This window comes from Corylus avellana, chromosome ca5 (genome assembly GCF_901000735.1).
Source record: "Corylus avellana chromosome ca5, CavTom2PMs-1.0".
Lineage (NCBI taxonomy): Eukaryota > Viridiplantae > Streptophyta > Magnoliopsida > Fagales > Betulaceae > Corylus > Corylus avellana.
Window position 1 is genome coordinate 13,716,035 of NC_081545.1, and position 21,087 is coordinate 13,737,121.

The 21,087-nt window shown below is 36.1% G+C and overlaps 1 protein-coding gene and 1 pseudogene across 2 annotated transcripts; one reads left to right on the forward strand and one right to left on the reverse strand.

Annotated features, from left to right (window-relative positions):
- The window catches only part of LOC132181821 (cytidine deaminase 1-like), a 37,101-nt pseudogene extending 28,541 nt beyond the window's left edge, over positions 1-8,560 (forward strand).
- Positions 8,561-12,514: 3,954 nt separating this feature from the next.
- Positions 12,515-15,023, reverse strand: LOC132180998 (transcription factor TCP4-like). Of its 2 annotated transcripts, none has more exons than XM_059594034.1 (3): positions 14,880-15,023; positions 13,126-14,482; positions 12,515-12,865 (listed from the first exon to the last, which is right to left on the reverse strand). In XM_059594034.1, the coding sequence occupies exon 2, from the start codon at positions 14,160-14,162 to the stop codon at positions 13,161-13,163; it is 1,002 nt and encodes a 333-aa protein (XP_059450017.1). In that variant the 5' UTR covers positions 14,163-14,482; positions 14,880-15,023; the 3' UTR covers positions 12,515-12,865; positions 13,126-13,160. The 2 variants fall into 2 exon arrangements, with proteins under 2 accessions (XP_059450017.1, XP_059450016.1); XM_059594033.1 differs by lacking the exon at positions 14,880-15,023 and adding an exon at positions 14,741-14,854.
- Positions 15,024-21,087: the final 6,064 nt, after the last annotated feature.

A 21,087-nucleotide genomic window follows, 5' to 3' on the forward strand; every position in this document is an offset into this window, starting at 1 on the left:
AATAGGATTCGTCCAAATTTGTGTCCTTTAATTGCGGGGCGATTTTGACATAGTAACTGTACGAATTACGAAAATCCTATTTCACAACAAATTGTAGTATTTTGAGCTAGCTTTCCAATGCCGTTTGAATCACTTCAATCCGATATTTGAACGGAGAGTTATGGTCAAAATACTAAGATATGTGCAGAATCTGAATTTGAATCCGATCCAAAATCTTATTCAATCTGAACTTGAATCTGATTTAACCTTTTCTTGGATTTGGTTAGACTTAACCACACAATCTAGGTCTTCTCAAAGTATGCTTTCTTCCAAACTTCGCATTTTTCCCTTTAAAGCTGCAGTTTTTCTTCAATGACCTACAAAACACTAAAAACACAAAACTAACACAAAATATTAAATAACGACACAGCTAAAGGATTAACTAATATAAATAAAGGGGTCCAAATATGCAATATTTGGCACTTATCAGTTAACGTTTCCCATGGTCTCAGTGGAACGCTCTTCTAGCAAATTAGGGGTCCTTTGGGATCTAATTTGTCTAAGAGTGCGTTCAATTTCAAGGTCACAAGAAATTAATGGAAAAGACAAAGAACGGCGATGGAGCATAAACAAAATAGAAAAAAAAACTAAGCTAAAATGGAAAAGTAAAGCTCACAAACAGCCATTAGATGCCCTAGGATTTTGGATGTAGGTTGCCGCAAGTGCGCTCGATCGCACGGAAGGGTGCGCTCGAGCGTACTACTACAGATGGGCGCGAGCATAGGAGGGGAAAGCTCGAGCGTTCCTGGCTTGATTCCTGCTGGAATGTGTCTGTGCGCTCGATCGCACGCGACCTACTCTCGATCGCAGTCACAGAGAAGGCAGCTACAGACCTGTTTGCAAATTCTAAAATAAAAACCAAACACACAACAGAATTAAAATTAGCAACTTAAAACAGAAAAATAAATTATTAAGCTAAAATCAATCCTTAAATTTAGATAATGAAACCGTTAAGCAGTCCCCGGCAACGGTGCCAAAAATTGATGTGGTATTTTTGTGACAAAAAATATCAATTATAAAAATATTTACTCGCAATAGGACGAATCTTAGTAGGATATGGCTATAGAGAGGGTGTCGAACCTCATGGACTGTAGGGGTTTTATTATCAATTTTGAAAGATCAAAAAGAACTTAATTAAAAAGAGAATTGATTTGATTTTCTTTAAAACTTAAAGTGCATGAAAATAAAAGAGATTTAAAATAAGAGAGAGTGTAGGGTATTGACTTCACCTCTATCCGCACAACAATGGTTAATTGTTGTGCAAATTTATTTAACTCGCAAGTGTACGAATCAATTGTAGTTTAATGGATTGCAAGTGCGAGGTCGATCCCACAGAGAATTGTATTTTTGAAAGAGCAATTTATATCTAAACTAATTAAATCCTAATCTAGTTCCAAAAGGGTTTTGATTTTTGAGTTTTGAAAATTAAAGGATAAACATAAACTAAATAAAATAAGTAAATCTAAGATAAAGGTACTAAGGTTTGGAGAATTCACACTCACCAAATCATAACAACATACTTTATGTTCATCAATATTAATCTGAAGTTCTCACAAATTAAATCATAATATGTTTTACTATGCTTCAAAGAATTAATCAAAACCATCCCATGTATCCATTCATTGACCAAATCACAAAAGGAATCCAAATTCAATTGAAACACCAGATGTATCCGTAGAACAAATCACAAGGGATATCCAATTTTTATGAGTTAAAAGCCAAGCAATCAATCATATGAAATTATCTCAAATCATCACATGTATCCTTGAATCACAAGAGATATCCAAGAATCACTCCATACAATTGATTAGAAGTAAAACAATTGAAATATAAAACCCAATAAAATCAGAATAATAAAACTTACATAAAAGTATTGATGTTCTTCATCGGTGAGGCTTCATCCCCAACCTTAGTTGGGAATTTAGCTCCACATAAAAATAAAATCTAAACCTAAACCTAAACCTAAAGAAAAAACTAAACAAAAGAATTTTGCTCTCTGGGATTGTGTATATTTTCTTGAATGCAAAGAAGTCTATTTATAAGCTTAGGGAAGTCCTAGAAGCCCAAGTAAACCTAGATAATTCGGAGGTCTGTCTCCCAGTTAAAATAGAAGTCTGAAATCGGAATAGGATTCGTCCAAATTTGTGTCTCTTAATTGCGGGGCGATTTTGACATAGTAACCATCCGAATTACGAAAATCCTATTTCACAACAAATTGTAGTATTTTGAGCTAGCTTTCTAATGCCGTTTGAATCACTTCAATCCGATATTTGACCGGAGAGTTATGGTCAAAATACTAAGACGTGTGCAGAATCTGAATTTGAATCCGATCCGAAATCTTATCCAATCTGAACTTTAATCTGATTTAACCTTTTCTTGGATTTGGTTAGACTTAACCACATCATCTAGGTCTTCTCAAAGTATGCTTTCTTCCAAACTTCGCATTTTTCCCTTTAAAGCTGTAGTTTTTCTTCAATGACCTACAAAATACTAAAAACACAAAACTAACACAAAATATTAAATAACGACACAACTAAAGGATTAACTAATGTAAATAAAGGGGTCCAAATATGCAATATTTGGCACTTATCAAACACCCCCAAACTTACATTTTGCTAGTCCCTTAGCAAAACAAAAAATAAAATAAAATGAAAGCAAGAAACATAAATCCTCTTTCGTGGGAGAGACGATTGCATTTAGCATATGCAACAAGCCTTTTAAACCCCTAGGCATCCCTAGTGGATGAGTGAAGTCTCATGAGGGCTTAACAGGAATTATACCCACAAACATTGTGCACTATGTTGTTAACAAGAAAGAAGTTTCACATAAACCCTGGTTCTTATTCATGAGCAAACTTAAAAAGACAAACACCATCATAACAGCCAAAAGGAAATCCAAAATCAAATTACTTATAAATGGACAATTGAGACCTCATATGTTCTGAAATGTGTAAAGTGTAATTAGCATATAATCATGAAGTTTTTAGTTTAAACTCAAGATAAGTTCCATAAAATTTGAAAGAATTCCTAACAAATGAAACAACCAAGGCAAGATATGCATTTTTTTTTTTTTTTTTTTTAAACAGGCTCTGCAATGTCTAACTCCCTTAAGCTTTCCAATGCCATTTGAATCACTTCAATCCGATATTTGAACGGAGAGTTATGGTCAAAATACTAAGACGTATGCAGAATCTGAATTTGAATCCGATCTGAAATCTTATCCAATCTGAACTTTAATCTGATTTAACCTTTTCTTTGATTTGGTTATACTTAACCACACAATCTAGGTCTTCTCAAAGTATTCTTTCTTCCAAACTTTGCATTTTTTCCTTTTAAAGCTGTAATTTTTCTTCAATGACCTACAAAATACTAAAAACACAAAACTAACACAAAATATTAAATAACGACACAACTAAAGGATTAACTAATGTAAATAAAGGGGTCCAAATATGCAATATTTGGCACTTATCATTAATCATAATTAATCCCAGAAATTCATTCTATGCATGTTATAAATAAACAAGAAACTAACTTATTACAGAATAAGCATAATCTATCTTCGGCTGGCACGGATCATCCACCTAACCACTAAGATGCGGTACTACCCGTCTTCCCTAGGTATAAATTATCAAATTCGTTAACAGGATACACACAATCAATGAATAAGTGTAACCCAACTTCAGTTGGCACAGACTGTCTACCTAAATTACACTAAACTAGGGTGTAGTACAATCCGTCTTCCCTAAGCATGGCCTATCAAATCCTATTGATCATATGTCAATTAAACCCATTGTATAACCATCATCCTCATAATCATAGAAAACAAGAATGATTTGATTTCAATAAAAGTAAAATACTTTCTAAGACAAGAGAAGAATTTCACAAATATTGATTTTGAAATTTAAGAACAATTGCATTTAATATGAAGAACAAAAATCAATTGTAGCAATCCTCATAGTTATACAATCAACATGCATAAATTGAAAATCTAGAAATTAAATACAATCAAACCATTGTGTTTGGATAGGGTTACATTAACACCCCACGAAGGGGTTTAGCCGCTCATGATCTTCTAAGCTCCAAAGACAAATTTTTGATTTCTAGCTCTAGGAAGCGGTGTGTATGTTTACAATGTTTAGAGCCCTATTTATAGGGATTAGGAAAACCCTAAAGACCCTAGAAACCCTCAGAAAACCGGAGGTCAGTCTCCTAGTCCAATTGGGAGACTAAAAACCAAATCCACGCTGGAAAAGGATTGCTGCCATGCAATACACGCCCGAGTGCGCTCGATCTGAAGTTTTGTGTGCTCGAGCGCAGTGCGCTCGAGCCTAGCTGTTATGCGCTCGATCCCTGGCCGCAGATGCTCGAGCGCAGGTGCGCTCGAGCTCAGGAGTAGCTACGCTCGATCCTAGATCCAGAATACTCAGCTTTTTGCCATTTTAAGCCCAATTTTCAATGGTTTGTCAAATAAGACCTGAAACACAAAAACAAAACAAAATCAAACAAATAACAATGCTAAGAAATTAACATATGTAAATTAAGGGGCTTGAATGTGCAACATTCGGCGCTTATCACACCCTACAACAAGAAAAATAAATGTTAGCAAAACATTGGATTTGATCGTCTAAGGAGAAAGAAGTATCATTTATTTATCTAATCGCAAACCTGTCTTTGAGAGAAAAATTGCACAACCACCACACAAGCCAAAAGCCGCATAGGTGGAACGCCACCACCCATGCCCATGCGGAGCTCTCTCATCTCCCTTAATCCCCACCCCAACGAAAGTGGACAAACCCATATTTGTCATCCTAGCCTCAAAAGTCAAATCCATGGCCAAAGACTCCAACCTCACAGTCTTCCAGCTCCTCCCCACGCTCGTCTCCTTCGCCCATCGCCTTGCCTATTGATGTAGCGCAACTTAGCGGGCTGTAAAGAAGAACAACAATAACTAACTGATATATTTCTAGATCTTGATACGATCAAAAAATCTAAGAAATCTTTTCTAAATGCTAGATACTCTCTAGGGTGTGAAGAAAAATAATGAAGAAACTCAACTCTGAGTAATCTAATCGATAAAAACTCACATATAATCAAAATCTACGTTTTAGGATCTATAAAACATGTATATATAGGCCTCTAAACCCTAAACCTAATAATAATATGAAATAAAGTTGAATTCAGCAAAACTGTGAGGCGCATCTGCAAACTCATTCGGACAAGGTTGCAAACAAGCCTCTGTGACTCCAACTGATCCCTTGTCTACAATCTTGTCCAGACGTGATTGCAATCAAGCCTCTTTGTTGGCTCCTCAGCTCAAAATCACACAAACAATTCTGCCCAACTTTCTAGTCTTCTCTTTATGGCTTGCTTTGATCTTGTAAATGTTGGAATTAGCTGAACCCCGTGAAACATAATTTTATATATATTTAAATTAGCTTTCCAACGCCACCAAGCTTGCTCCAATTCGACATCAGAAACTATAGATATGACATTTTTAGTAGAACTCGCCAGGTGAGAGTTTCCTCCTACATCATCGCTCTTCTTTATGGAATCCTTAACTTTTTGGTCTACATCACCCACCCTCCCATCTCCTATTTCCACGTTGGTGCCGTGTGTGATCAACCTTGATTTCCCCAGTCTCCCTCTCCACCATTCTGTCCATGAAGAGCAGTTCCTCTTCACCAATCTCTCCCTTAATGCCGAGCCCGACCTCAACTACCTTGTCATCTCCTCCACCCCCTGCGGCCTCTGCAACTAGTTTCTCTAGGAGGTCTGTGACCCTGACGTCCCCAACATCAACCTCCTCATAACCGATGAACCCAACTCTAGCTCCGACCAATTTACGCCCTTCTTGTGAAACTTCCTCTCCCACTCGTTCGGACCCCATGACTTGTTTTCAGACGATGTACATTTACTCCTAGAGCCACACCATAACAAATTGTCATTTTTGAGCAAGAGCTAGATGCCATTATGCAATGGCATTTGTGGGGTTGGCGGTGAATTGCAATACGTGGCTTTGGAGGCTGCAAACAGGTCCCATACGCCGTACATCAAGTGCTCATCTGGTGTGGCGCTTGTGGATTGTGAAGGGAAGCTGTATACAAGGTCGTATATGGAGTCTATGGTGTTTAACCTGAGCATGAGATCGGTATAGGTGTTAGGAATTGTGCCCTAAATCCCAATGATTTTATATTTGTGTTGACATTCAAACGTTTATAATGAATATATGTTATATTCACTGATTAAATGATTTGAGCATATGGCATATAAAATGTTTTTCATATGCCAATTACCAAGTTCATCATATTTATTATGCATGTGAAAAGTCTTAGGATTACATTGAATATGGCTATGGGTGTGAGTAAAGTAGTTATCACACAAGGTCTTAGTCCATAATCCTTGTATCCTTAGATGTATAAAGTTCGCAATGAGTAAATGAAACTAGACATTTCATTTTGCGTAAGACTATTACACATCGAATCTTGGTGATCTACCTTGATCAAGCAAAGCAGTAACTTCGGAATTGATGTATAGTGTGTTGAGATCCTAAGGCACTGAACGAATTAAGAAGTTGTCTTTTCATTAAGATACTGCATATTAAGGAAAGACAATAACTCCTCAAAGACTACTTAGACTTTGATTATAAATTATGATGGAATTGAATTGTGGACTCACATGTTTTATCATTTATGTAGATTACTTAGATGTATCATACCTATCATCGATTGAATTAACCTCATTACATTGGGTAATTGCATGAAACATTGTGGGAAAGCATTTTCCAAAAGGGAATCCAAAATCTTTTGTCGGTGAACAAAAAGATAAGAAATTTTCCATTAAGATAGATTTTATGATTATTATTCTTAGAGTCTTCGGCAGGAGCATTTTGGTTGGCATACCAAAATATATAAATGCGTTTTTCACATGTATGAGAATAACGTAAAATTAGTGACTCAAAGATAAAGAGGTAGAGAATTAAGTGGCAGTATCCTTAACCTTAATTCTGCTACAGAATATTTTATGGATGAAACTTAAGTCAACATTAAGCAAGTCAAAGGGATTAATTTTTTAATCAAAAATATTTATTAGAGTGCAGTCACAATTATTTAGTAGAATTAATTGTGATTAAAAAATTGTTGCGTAACAAATGTCACGGAGACATGATTACAAATATATTTAAACCAATAATATTTTTTTCCTTTAAATCCCTCACCAAGCCGATGTCATTAACCATAATAAGGCCTTCTTATTTATTGGGTTAAATGTTTTATTTATTTAAAACATGGGCTAGAGATATATAATGCAATTGGGCTTGTGATAAAACCTAGAGGCCGTATGAACATAATGGAACACATAAGGTCAGAAAAATTCCTTTGCCCTATGCGTTGACAATAGAAGAAAAGGGCTACGATAAAAGCCAAGCCCAGATCCCAAAAAAGGGATGCATGGACCATGAAGAAAATCTCTCTGGCCCATGTGTTGAGGTTGAAATAAGTGGAGGCTAGGGTTTCTAAACCCTACTGTTACTAGCTCCCAAATCACTTACTCATTCTATCAAATTCTCTTAATAGTTAATTATCAGAAACTCTCTAAGAATTAATACTCCTACTGTTACTAGGTTTAGCCTCTTCTAGTCCTATGTGGATTAGAACTACTCATTTGTCCAACATTGCTTATTTCTCTATCTCTACTTCCTTGCTAAGCCTATAAATAGAGAAGATCTTGGGCTCCCAAATCACTTACTCATTCTATCAAGTTCTCTTGATAGTTAATTCTCAAAAACTCTCTAAGAATTAATAGTTCTTTGTGTTAACTCATAAAAACAAAAGTTTAAGATTTAAAGAGCTAAGTAAGAGTCCTCACTGTGTTGGTTGTTATTAATCATTGGTGAGAAGATCTAAAGGCCTCTACATCCCTTAGATTTGCCGTGTTCTTGAAGAAAAAAAAACGTGTTGGTTGTGTTTTTGAAAAAGAGAAGAAATTATTTTTCATGTTTTCGAACAAGAAAGAATATGTTCTTGGAGAAGTAAAAATATTTTTGTCCAAAGCCAGAAATTGTCGTTGATATCCAAGTAAGTGTTATTCTTTCTTGAAATTTAATTTTAAATAGCAACCGTTCTTCACATATTCTTCATAAAGGATTCTTGGTATAGGAATTCAATTTATTCCACTGTGCAAAATATTGATTTGCAGTCCTATTTCAAACAGCAGGCTGCAGTGGTGGTGTATGTTACAAATAGGGGCGATGGTGGGTATGAGGGGATTGTTGGGTCGTGGGTGGTGGCATTCGGTGCAAGGTGGCGTTTCGCCTATGCCGTAGCTTCCAAAATATTGATTTGCAATTCCATTCCCAATAGCAGGCTGCAATAGTGGTGTATGTTACAAATAGGGGCGATGGTGGGTATGAGATGATTGTTGGGTCATGGGTGGTGGCATTTCACCCGAGCAGCGTTTCACCTGAGCAGCGTTTCGCCTATGTGCTAGCTGTGCACTTTTTCTCTCAAAGAGAGGCGAGAGATTAGGTAAATAAATTTGATTTTTATTTTTTGTAGGCGAGGGGTGGTAGAAGGATCAGATCTAGTATTTTGCTAACATTTGCTTTTCTTGTTATAGTGTAATGTGTCACCCTCTAAGAGGGGACAAAGGTCTTAATTTGTGCCAAAATCCTATAAAAATTATTCTCAATTTAATTATCTTTCTTGTTCCCAGCGAGTGAGATCATCGAGCTTGGGCTTCCTTCCCAAGGTGATCAAAGAGGCCTCTCCCACCAAGATGGATCTCATGGGGTGGAATAGCAACCAATGTAACCCAAGACCTAAAACAAAGGAAATAGCAACCAAAAGAGAGAAAACAGTTCAAGGAACTGTTACTTCCCACCGAAACTATGCCAAACTAAAAAAAGAACTTTGAAGCACATAGACTAAGATATCAACAGATAACAAGGGGTGCAAGTACTGTGAGTTTGTGACAGCCACCCAAGCATTCGACCAAAATGAGGCAGCGCCGCCGAAGTTGGTATTCTGATTGGTGAGATGAACAAAACTAGCCAAACAGACTAAGAGATCGGCAGAAAAAGGGAATACCAACAGATCACTAGAGACTGCATTTTTCTAGTGTTTTTTTTTTTTTTAACGGGTTTATTTGTTTGGGTTAAGTGGGTTGGGCTAATGTTTGAGTTTGATCCAGAAGCTAGAGTAGGAATAAGATATCTCGGATAGTGTGATCCTTATCCTTGATAGGAATATCATGATATCCCCACCACTGAGCAACTATAGTTCGTCTTCAACCTTCGCCACCGGCGGCCACAGACTCTGCTGAAAACCACAACGGCACAACCCGACAGGTAGCCAAGCCACACAGGAGAAACAAAAAACATTATAGCTCGACAGAATCATAGAGAAGCAATTATCTCCTGCCACCACACGAGCACCGCACACAACCAAAGCTTACTACCACACATCCAGGATACACAGAGAGCTCCGTACACCCTATCGACATTAACACTTCAATACAATAGCAACCCAAACGACAGATCACTACAACGTACGATCTTCTCCAGCGTCAACTCTCTCCAACACCATACAGAACATAGTTGACCGACACCAACACCCCACAACTACCTTGAGCCATTTACATTTTAATCTTCAATCCCAAATCCTTGGTGAAGGGAACAGTGGCAATGGCGGCGTCATTCAACTAATGTGGCTGTGGTGATGACGACGCCGATACTTCCAAGCCGCAGGTTCGGAAGAACAGATGGGATCCTTCAAACTTGTTGTAGATGAGTAGATCAAAAGCAAGACAAAAAGGAACGGAAACATCTTGACACCGCTCGATGACCTATATTACTTTCAATGGATTTTAACGTGCAAACTGCAAACTTAGGCTTTTTTTTTCTTTCTCTTTCTTGAGATAAGGATGTGGTTGCACGATTATGTGCGAAGCCTAAGCCATCAAAGCACTTCATATTGAGAACTTAGCTTCATTCTATGTGGTGAGCTAAAAGAAGCTTTTGTTGAGAGCTTTGGTTGTGTAATTGTCTTGGAGTGATCATTTAAACCTCGCTTCATCTTCATTAATCTTTTGAAGTCTAAGTTTGGAAAGGAGACGGTTGTGTGTGCACTTATGAAATTTGTATTTTACATCGAGAAAATATATATAAGTTGTTTATTACTTAGGCGGACCTAAGTCCATTGGTCTTTTGGGCTAGAAGTGGTGTCTTGATATTTATATTAATTTACTTTTGTTTGACTCTCTTGATGTTTCTTTTCTTAAAAATTGGTATCAGAGCCATGGTAACTTACAATTAGTATCAAGCCATGGTAGCTTTTGCTCTTACTAATACAAGTGTCATGATTTTTAGCGTTTGGTTTGACTCCAGTAAAAACTAAAAAGAGTGTCATTTTTCTTGGATTACGGGTGGCATTCTTGTGGGAAGATGATATTTGTTGTGTATACACTTGTGAGGTTTATGTCTTACATTGAGAAAATATAAAAAATAATAATAATAATAATAATAATAATAATAATAATAATGATTAATATGCTTAAGTGGACCCAAATTCATTAGTTTAGGCTTTTAAGTTAGAAGTTGTATCTTAATATGTATATTAACTTAATCTTGTTTCGCTCTCTTGGTGTTTCTCTCTCTAACACAGACCAAGAAGAAAGATTGCCTAGTAAAAAGCTGGAGTTGTTGCGGTAGGAGGCAAGTAGAGGTGATTTTTGCCGTTGTTACAATGGTTATAAGTATACTTTGTTTGTACTTTGAATATTTCTTAATAAATTGATTTTTTGGATTTCCCTACTTCATAGTCATATGATATTCAAAGGTTTTCGTCAAGAAATTTATGTGTTAATAATTGTGAATTGGGTTTATTACTTTGTGGGTTTAGATTAATTTTCCTATTGCCAATTTTCTGTTAAAATTGTTGCATATATACATGCTTTTATGTGCATTGGGGTCAGAACTTGTATTTTTAATAATGAAATGAGACAGAAGAAATTGAAATGGAAAGAAAGCTAGCTTCTTCCTCCTCCTTCGTTCATTAAATAGAAAAGCCAAATATAATAATATTATATAACAGCTACAAGAGGAAGCTCCCTAGGGTACACCTAACCTTCTTCTAGAAAGTTTAGATATCACTTCCTATATTCTTATGAAATTACATATAAGGACACATTTCACTCTAACAGAACTCTATTAGCCGTAGGTATCAGAAAGCCAATGATGAAATATCAGCTATAAATTATGTTTTCATTACATACAGCAATCAAGGATCTGTCAATTTCTTAAACCCAATTTCAATTTGAATTTGAAATATCAAATGCTTACAAATTTATATCATAACTTGATCTTCAAGATTGTGGAGATACTAGGCCTAGAATAAGAAATAAAGTTTCCAGGTAACTAATTAAGGTAGCTAGTGCCCTTTCCATACCCTTTAAAGCTTGCAGATCACCTACAAGGGCCCCTCGATTTAGAGGTTACTTCCATACCCTAAATAAGTTTCCATTCAATCCTTTGGCCCCTTACTCTAGGCTAACTTCAAACTTTAGCCTGGTTTTCAATATACTGAGACAATCAAGCAGATAGGAAGTACATTTGAGTCTTAAGACAACCTTTTTCCTCAGATATAGGAAAACATAAGGGTGTCTGTTTGCCTTAGAACCCCAAGATTTGATTTCAAATAACAAAATTTTAAGCAAGAGAAGATAAAAAAACTGAAATCAATAAGAGAGCCCTGTTTCCAGAGAGTTTGGCACACAACACAGGACCAAGTTCATGGATAAAAGTTGCAGACGATTTTCCAATAAAAGTCCGGTAAAAAAAGTAATTTTTGCCTCTCTAAATATTTTCTAATTCCACCCTTTTTAGGATCAGATGTCTGCAAAATCTCAATTCATGGAAACAGCAGAAAAGAAAAAAAAAAACAAAAAAACAAAAAAACAAAAAAACAAAAAATTTTCCAGAATCAGTGAAGCTACATGATAAGGTTTCATGGACATTGCGACCATATCAGTACAGTATTGGTTCATGGGAAGAAATTTTGGTTCATGGTCCATGAGATATGAGAATCTAATATCAGAGAATTCAATATGGGAGTCTGATATCTCATGGATTCCAACACTCTTCGGACTAGATTTTCACACCATGATGTGATGTGTTTTAAGTGGCGAAATATTAGTTACTTAAAATATAGGTTACATCAGCCGGCGTGAAAATCTTGTATGAAAACATAGATTTCCAAAAAGGGTGAAAAATGTTTTTGAAATTGCACATGGAAAAGGATCTTACTCCCGCTGCATATTGACAAACATGGTTTGAACAGAAGCATAATGTTAAAAGAAACTCGTTGGTTCATGTACTGTTCCATTACAGTTGTACCTTGGAGACAAAAAACAAAGCAAAACAAAACAAAAGAATGGTGTTTTTGTTTTAACCTCAGTCGAGCATGACCAGAAACAGTTTTTTACTGAATATTGTTTTTAAAGTATCGCCGGCTCACCGATATATACAATGGACCTAGATATGTGTTTTTTCAATGGGTTGAACACATGCGTTTTAACAAAAACAAAGAGAACTTGGACCATAATCTCAGAGAGTCAAATTACTTAAACAATTTAAGCACCTATTAAACAAAGTTGAGCTAAAACAGCATGCTTAGTAGTAAGCAATAGAGCATCCAAAATAAAATAACTCAAATTAATCATAGAAAAAACAAACTGTTGAATCCAACCAGATAATTTCTTCCCACGGTAGACCATTGAATTGACTGCAATCTCTTCCTCCCATTCGATTATCCAACAGTAGAATCTTCAAAATCCTAAAAAAAAAAAAAAAAAACCTCAATTTGAGAGGAACTTGAACCTACTCTGCTTGTTTCAATGGAAAATGCTGTCTGATAATGTTTAATTAAAACAATACATCTAAAAGTTATGACAGAAATTATTCTCATTTATTTGCACTATTCTTTGTTTGGGAAACAAAACATGGGAATAAGAACTTTTTCTTAGATAAATTTTCCATGGGAACAAACAGAAGTAACATTAAAAAGAAGAAGAAACGGGAATTTAAGTTGAGTACCTAATGGCGAGGAAACTAGTCCTGCTTTTGTTCAATCAATGCTGGTGGGAATTGGGAGAGGTAGAGGATGGCCTACTGGAAGTTTGCTCCTCCCCACGCTGAATTGTCGCCGGAATGCAAAACCCCGGCAATCCGTCGGTGGTGAACCGGCCTCCGAACATGGAAGATTGATGAATTGGCTGTGTTTTCTGGTAGTGCGATGAAGCAATAGAAAGATCATCCCAAGCCCGAACTGAGTGTGCAAAACTGGACTGAAGGGGTCCCCTCTGTGAAAATGCTGAGCCTTGGCCTAGCAATGCTTGTTGTGCCAATGCTGGAGAGTTGAACACAAAAGCACCTCTGTTTTCTGCGCTTGTGTCGCTGTTCCAAGCAACCATTCTCTGGTAATTGGCATCGAATCCGACCGGAGCGGAGCCTGCAAAAAGGTTCTGGTCGTTTGGAGCTGAATGGTCATGGAAAGAATGGAGAGATAGGCCAAGATCTTGGGTGTGGTTGGAGTTTCTGGAAATTATGTCAGGTGGGTAGCTCTGGAAATTGAGAGAGGAGGTTGCAGAGGTTGTCGGGAATAAACATTTCATGGTATCTGTGATGGCTTCAGAATCTAAAGCCGGTGAAATGAAGTTTGAATTCTCATCTGGGTTCTCAGCTAATTGCCTGTGGAGCTGAAAGTTGTAGCCGGAAGACTCTGACTGCTCTGCTATTGCCATGTCTGCCGACCCTGCATTTGGGTCTTCTTCTTCTGCTGCTGCAGCGCTAGAATTACCCATTGGATGCCACGGCGGCAGCTCCGCTAGCTTGTCAATGGCCGACTTGGCCTTCTTGATGAGCCAGTCCACGGCTTTGCTAGGCCGGTCGTAGCCTAACCGGTCTTGTACATCGTAGAATTGAATGGCGGTGTGGGCGGAGAGCCGGACCCGCCGGTCTCGGGGACCTTTCGCCGTGTACACCTTGCTGTGCCTGTCTTTCCGGCCGGTGGATCGGACAATGTGGCCTCCTTGGACTTGGACTATCTCCCCTCCGGCGCTCTTCATGCCCATTGCTTTTCTATGCTCTGCATATTCTATGATTTCGCCAAAAATTTGTTTATTGGGTGCTTCTGTTTGGTAGGAATTTATGGATTCGTTTTGGAGGATTTGCTCGATATGCTGATGATTCCTCTGATAATCCAGATTCCTAGCCTTCTTAGTTTCCTCTTCCAACAACTTTTTGATTTGCTTCCTTTTTCTGCCTCTTGCTTGTTCTTCTTTATCTGCTCTGAAACCTGATACTTCTGCTGATCCCAAAAAAAACAAAAATCCTGCCGCTGCAATCTCCGGAGTCCACACCCCAATAACACCAATAAATACAAAACCCCACACTGAAAATACGAAAGAAGCCAGAAATTTAGTTCAACTTTAACAAAAAAATAATAATAAAAGTTATGACCAACTCATCCATCCATCTGCATCTCTACAGACAGTACTAAAATGACATGCAGTGGACTAGATTGGTGGGTTTCTCTATGTGGGCACAGAAATATGTTTAGAAAATAATGAAAGATTACAACTTTCAACTTCTGCTCATAATCACTACACAAATCTGACGAAAAAAAAGAAGAGAAAAAAAAAAAAAAAACCTTATTTTATAATTGAAATCCGGAATGATATTGTGGAATTTGTACTTGGCATGAGAAGAGTGAAGGTGCAGGAAGAGAGAGAGAGAGAGAGAGAGAGAGAGGGTGGAAGTGGAATAGTAGATGGTAGAGAGAATCGTACCTTTGGCCTATGAGAGCTGTTGATGCTTCTGCAAAGGGTGGCAGGTTTTGGTCAGAGCTGGGATTAATAGCTTTGGCTTTGGTCATCAAAAAGCACAAAAAATTGTAAACAACAAACCAAACTCATCTACTCATCTTTCTAACCCTAGTCTTTTTGCCCAATTTCTCTCTCTCTCTCTTTTTACACATACAGTTATATTTTTATGTGTATTTGTAACTTTTTAATGACTTGTTTTGTTATAAGCAGATGAGTTATGATTAGAGTCATGGTTGATAAAGAGAGGACTCTCAATAGCCACCTCTTCCACCCACTACTTTTGAAGGGTTTGATAATGATATCTAACAGCTTTTTCGGGTTTTCTCCTCTCTGTACTTTTATAGTTCCCACCAGTAACATATATTGATTTCACTTAAAAACAAAGGACAAACATCCTTTCTTCTATTACACTTTCCATCTTCTGCTACAGCTTTGCACCCCCAGAATCATTATTCTTCCTAGAAATTCTGAAACTTTTAGTGGGAAAAAAGAAAAAAGAAAAAAAATAATAATAAGAATATCAATCCGTTACTCCTTTGATGGGCCATTTTCATATCAAAGTTAAAAAGTAAGTTAAGATAATACACAATACAAAGACACACACACATATATATATATATATATAGAAAGAGAAGAAGGGCTTTTTGTAATTAACATCTGCTTCTAAAGAAGCAGCAAGGTGTGCCACTAGACTCTCCCTAGTATTCTTTTTTATTTGTGTTGTTTTGGTAGGTCGCCACTCTCTACCAATTGGCTAAGCAAGTTGGGAAAATTGATATGCAAAAGGGTTTCTAAGGCTTGATATTTGAAGTGCCCACAATTCCTTTTGACAGGTCTCTCTCCCTCCTTGCACGCTAATAAGCAAAGGCCCACTGTCTTTTTCATTGAATTCCCTGCGATTCTTTAAATGAAAAAATTGATAGTATGCCGCCCGAGTCTTTCTGTTGGGACACGTGCTACTCTTCTTTTTCCTTTTTTTTATTTTTATAGAAAAAAATAAAAAATAAAAAATGCATGTCTATTCTAAGCATATTGGCCTAGCTAGTGGTATGAAACTGAGATGATTTTATTTTTTTATTTTTTCTATTTTATTATCTGGTTTTGCTTTCTACTTGCGAGAAATAGCGACACCCCCCGTACACAAGTGCAAATTTGAGAATATAAACCTTGAATCTTATTCATAAAGTGCAGGTATGATGAAATTGAGACAAAAGGGTAGGATAAGGTACTAATAATAATCATGAAAGCAAAAAGAATCATGAGATTTTTAATTTATTTTTTCTAAAGAAAAAGCAGAAGAATTATGACTATAGCTTATATATTACTCATGGTGACCAAAAGCTTTCCATTCATGCTACATATAACGTGCTGCATATATATGCAAATCTGGGAGGCAAAGCATGAAGATCATATCAGCCTCACAAATATCGTCACTTTTATTTTTTATTTTTTTTCTATCTGCTCACTTCTTTACCACTTCATTTACTGCACCATTAATTTTAATTAGTTTTGATCCACTGAAAGTTTTCTGATAACCCCATGATCTGCACTTCAATATCTTGGAAGGATCTTTGAAAGTTATTTCAGTTTTATGGACCACATTCTGCTACGCCGAATTTCCTTCTTTTGTTTTCTTTTTGGCTCTTGTATGACAATGACCTAAATATTTAATGGCCAAAAACTTTATCCCCACGCCTCCCTCCCTGTCCAGTACTAGTCCACACTCGTCTATATATATATATATATATATATATATATATAGCTTGAGATGAAAAATGGTGCCTGTTAATGGCTGACACAAATCAGTTTTGAAAAAGTTTTCTCTTCAGTTCCACTGCAATGGAGCAGAGGCTACGGGATGTAGACGGTGGCGGATCATGGATATGAACGCAGGAGCATTATTGAGCAGAAATTTATGTGTGGCGTCTATGACATTTCAAGAAGTACTACGCCACTGAATTATGAGACGCATTCTTAAAGGCCTTCAAAGCAGCTGGCACTTTTAATTTGTATTTTTCAGTTAAGGACAACAGTGGGTTAAAATCTTTTAGGGTATGAGTACACATAGCACGAACTATATACGTTACAATTGCAATGTAGTCCCTCACTAAAAGAAAATAACAAAAATATTCTAGATAAAAAAAAAAACAAAAAAAGGAAAAAAAAATGGAGAGAAATCATTTTTCCTGAATTTTGTCCTTTTTTTTTATTTTATTTTTTTGAATTTTACTACAGAAATTTCGCATTTAATTACATTTGAATAGTGACATTTTTACTAAAATGCGACTTTTTAACTGTTCAAACGAAGTTGCATTCTAGTGACATTTTCTAAAAACCATCACTATTCAAATGTCATTAAATGTGGAAATTTCTATAGTATATTTTGCTTATTTTGTTTTTGTCTTTTATGAATTTTTTCTAATTTTTGTACGGACTGTATTTTTGTCATTTTTTTTTTCTTTTGTATAGAGGGAGTTTATTACAACTCATCAATGATAGTTTGAGATGACATTGCTACAATTGAAAGCTTGAAGAGAACATTGTAAATTGTATAGTAGAAGTACACTTTTCACTATTTTTAAATATTTCTAGGGGAAGTTATTTTGTAAAATTTACTAAATCATAATATTATTTCTTGTTCACCAAAAGACCACAATTACAATATATAAAACAAAACAATCATACAAAAGAACACCAAAATTTACGTGGGTTCCCTTAAAGTGAGGTACGTGGACAGACTAATGCAATAATGAAAAAAAAAAAATTGCAATTCAAAAATAGTGAAGAAAAAATCAGTCAAAACTCAAAGCCCCAGTACACGCAATTTTTTTTTTTTTTTTTTTTTAAATCCTTTTCTAATCAAATGAAGGAAAATGTTATAGGAGAGTGTTTTTTCCACCTCCGATCTGAATGGAAAAGAGAATGGGAAACCCTATGGAAATGCTTCAAAAAAAAAAAATGGGGAATCGGTCCACTTCGCTAAACCATGTGCATGATAATTGGCACATCTAGACACTTTGGAAGCATTCCAACTAGAAGAATGAGGATAAAGTAACGCTAGTGTCAGAAATACAATTTGCAAAAGACCAAAAAAAGAAAAGGGAGGGATTATTAATAGCTAACACTATCAAAAGAGCATCCCCTTCAATACAAAATTTATCACTGGTCAGATAGGCAACCATGCGAGACGTGAGAAGAGCAGCAAAAGTTTCCACAGCTAGAGCAAAAGTTTCCACAACTGCCATGATAATGTTTCCAGAAGCATCACTAATGACTCCCGCTGCAATAGAGATAGAGCCACATATAGAAACATCAAAGTTCCCTTTAAGCCAGCCAATTGAAGGAGGAAACCAAAAGGAAGGAGAGGCTGAATCTCTCCAAGCCGTGAGATGGTGCTTCAAGGAAGAGGAAATTTGGAAAGTAATACTAGAAGGCACGGGCTAAACACCATCATGCACTAAAATATTTCTTGCCCTCCAAATATAATCCAAGGTAATGGCTGCAAACAGCTGAAATTTATTAACAACAGAAAACGAAATAGCAAGTGTTTTAGTAGGAAAAATAATAGCTAAAATCCATTCCACTATAGGCTTATTAGAGAAACCATCAATGATTAAGGGCCAAGGAGAACTTCTCCAAAGGATTCTTGCCAAGCAATATGACAAAGAATCTCCCAAGGACCCTTCCAAAACGGGTAAACCCAAGCCTCCTCTGCATCTTGAGCCAAACCTACTAATGTTTGCCCTAGAGGGTAAGATATCTCAAGCAATTTTCAACAACAAATGCTTAAGCCTAGCTTGAAGATTAAGTCCCCAAAATACACGCAAATTTCACATTCTAACTAAAGAGATTCTGTCCCAAATGAGAAAACAAAGGAGTGTTAGGTTTTTTAATTGGCTAATTCAATGACAAAATAATTCTGGATGCAAGTTGTTTTGCGGATAATTTGATCAAGATATGATTAAGATGTGGTTAAGCTTAATAAATCATAATAGAATATTTATATGATCTGGTTAAGTTTAATCAAATCAAGGAAATAAACAAATCGGAATTTCTTTAATTGGAGTTAAAATCTAAATTTTGTGTTTTGCACACGTCTCAATATTTTGATCATAACTTTTGGTTCCAGTATTAGATTGAGGTAAAACCAAGGGAATTAGAAAGGTAGCTCAAAATAAGACAACTATCTGTGAAATAAGATTTTAGTAATTCGGATGTTTATTATGCGAAATTTGTCCTCCAATATAAGGACACAAAACTAGATGAATCATATTATGATTTGTACTAGGTTTTCTTCCTATTTCAACTTGTATTAGGATTTCTTGTAGTCTATATATAGGGAGCTGTTATATACGAAATTTTAAGGATTTCTACATTAGAATCTCATGTGCTAAGAGAGTGTTTAAGATATTGAGTGTTAAGGTTAGTCTCTCTTAGAGTAAAAGTTTAAGCCCTCATCACAAATTGTCAACAACATCAAGAAGCCAATCGGAGGTTCCTGATAAGCGTCGAATGTTGCACATTCAAGCCCCTTAATTTACATATGTTAATTCCTTAGCATTGTTATTTGTTTGATTTTGTTTTGTTTTTGTGTTTTTAGGATATAAATCAAGATGCAATTAATTCCATTGATTTTGGGCTTAAAAGCACACTTTGAGAAGACCTAGAAGATATGGTTAAACTTAACCAATCATGGTTAAGTTTAAATCAAATAAAGAAAAGGATTAATTCGGAATTTCTCAAATTGGAGTCAAAATCGGATTGGATTCAATTTTGGATTCTGCATACGTCTCGGTATTTTGGCCATAACTTTCAGCTAAAATATCCGATTGAGGTGATTCAAGCGGCACTGGAAAGCTAACTCAAATTTCTACAAATCCTTGTGAAATAGAATTTTCCTAATTCGGAGCGCCGCATTGCCAAAATTGCCCCGCAAGATAGAAACGCAATTCTGGGCGAATCCTATTCCGATTTGGACTTAGGTTTTCTTTATCATAATTGGACTTGGACTTAAATCTCCGAAATTTATAGGATTCCTAGGGCTTCTAGGACTCTCCTAAGCCCTATAAATAGGCCACTAAGCATTGAGAAAAAACACACCGCCTCTTAGAGCAAAATTCAGTAAATTGTCTTTGAAGCTTAGGAGATCATGAGCGGCTAAACCCATTCGTGGGGTGTTGATGTAACCCTATCCAAGCATAATGGTTTGATTGTATTTAATTTCTAGATTTTTAATTTATGCATGTTGATTGTATAACTATGAGGATTGCTACAATTGATTTATATTCTTCATATTAAATGCAATTGTTCTTCAATTTCAATATCAATATTTGTGAAATTCTTCTCTTGTCTTAGAAAGTATTTTACTTTTATTGAAATCAAATCATTCTTGTTTTCTATGATTATGAGGATGATGGTTATACAATGGGTTTAATTGACATATGATCAATAGGATTTGATAGGCCATGCCTAGGGAAGACGGATTGTACTACACCCTAGTTTAGTGTAATTTAGGTAGACAGTCCGTGCCAACCGAAGATGGGTTACACTTATTCATTGATTGTATGTATCCTATTAAAGAATTTGATAATTTATACCTAGGAAAGACGGGTCGTACCGCATCTTAGTGGTTAGGTGGACGATCCGTGCCAACCGAAGATAGATTATGCTTATTCTTTAATAAGGTAGTTTCTTGTTTATTTATAACATGCATAAAATGAATTTATGAGATTAATTATGATTAGCCATTGTTGTGCGGATAGAGGTGAAGTCAATACCCTACACTCTCTCTCTTATTTTTAATCTCTTTTATTCTCATGCACTTTAGTTTTTAAAGAAAATCAAATCAATTCTCCTTTTTAATTAAGTTAATTTTGATCTTTTGAATTTTGATAATAAAACCCCTGCAGTCCTTGAGGTTCGACACCCTCTCTATAGCCGTATCCTACAAAGATTCGTCCTATTGCGAGTGGTTATTTTTATAATTGATATTTTTGGTCACAAAAATACCACATCAGTTCCGATTAAGGAGGTGCACTACAAGAAGATTGTCAAGTTAGGATACAAGCGGGAAGCTTGTTGATGTTACAGAGCCTAGGATATGCAAAGGGTTGTAACTTTCCTTGTGTCTATAATCTGGATATTCTTATAGTGATTTCCTAGGTTTGGTTAC

Excerpts from the sequence above, each read along its gene's own strand:
- LOC132180998 (XM_059594034.1), bottom strand. The coding sequence starts at position 14,162 with ATGGGCATGAAGAGCGCCGGAGGGGAGATAGTCCAAGTCCAAGGAGGC.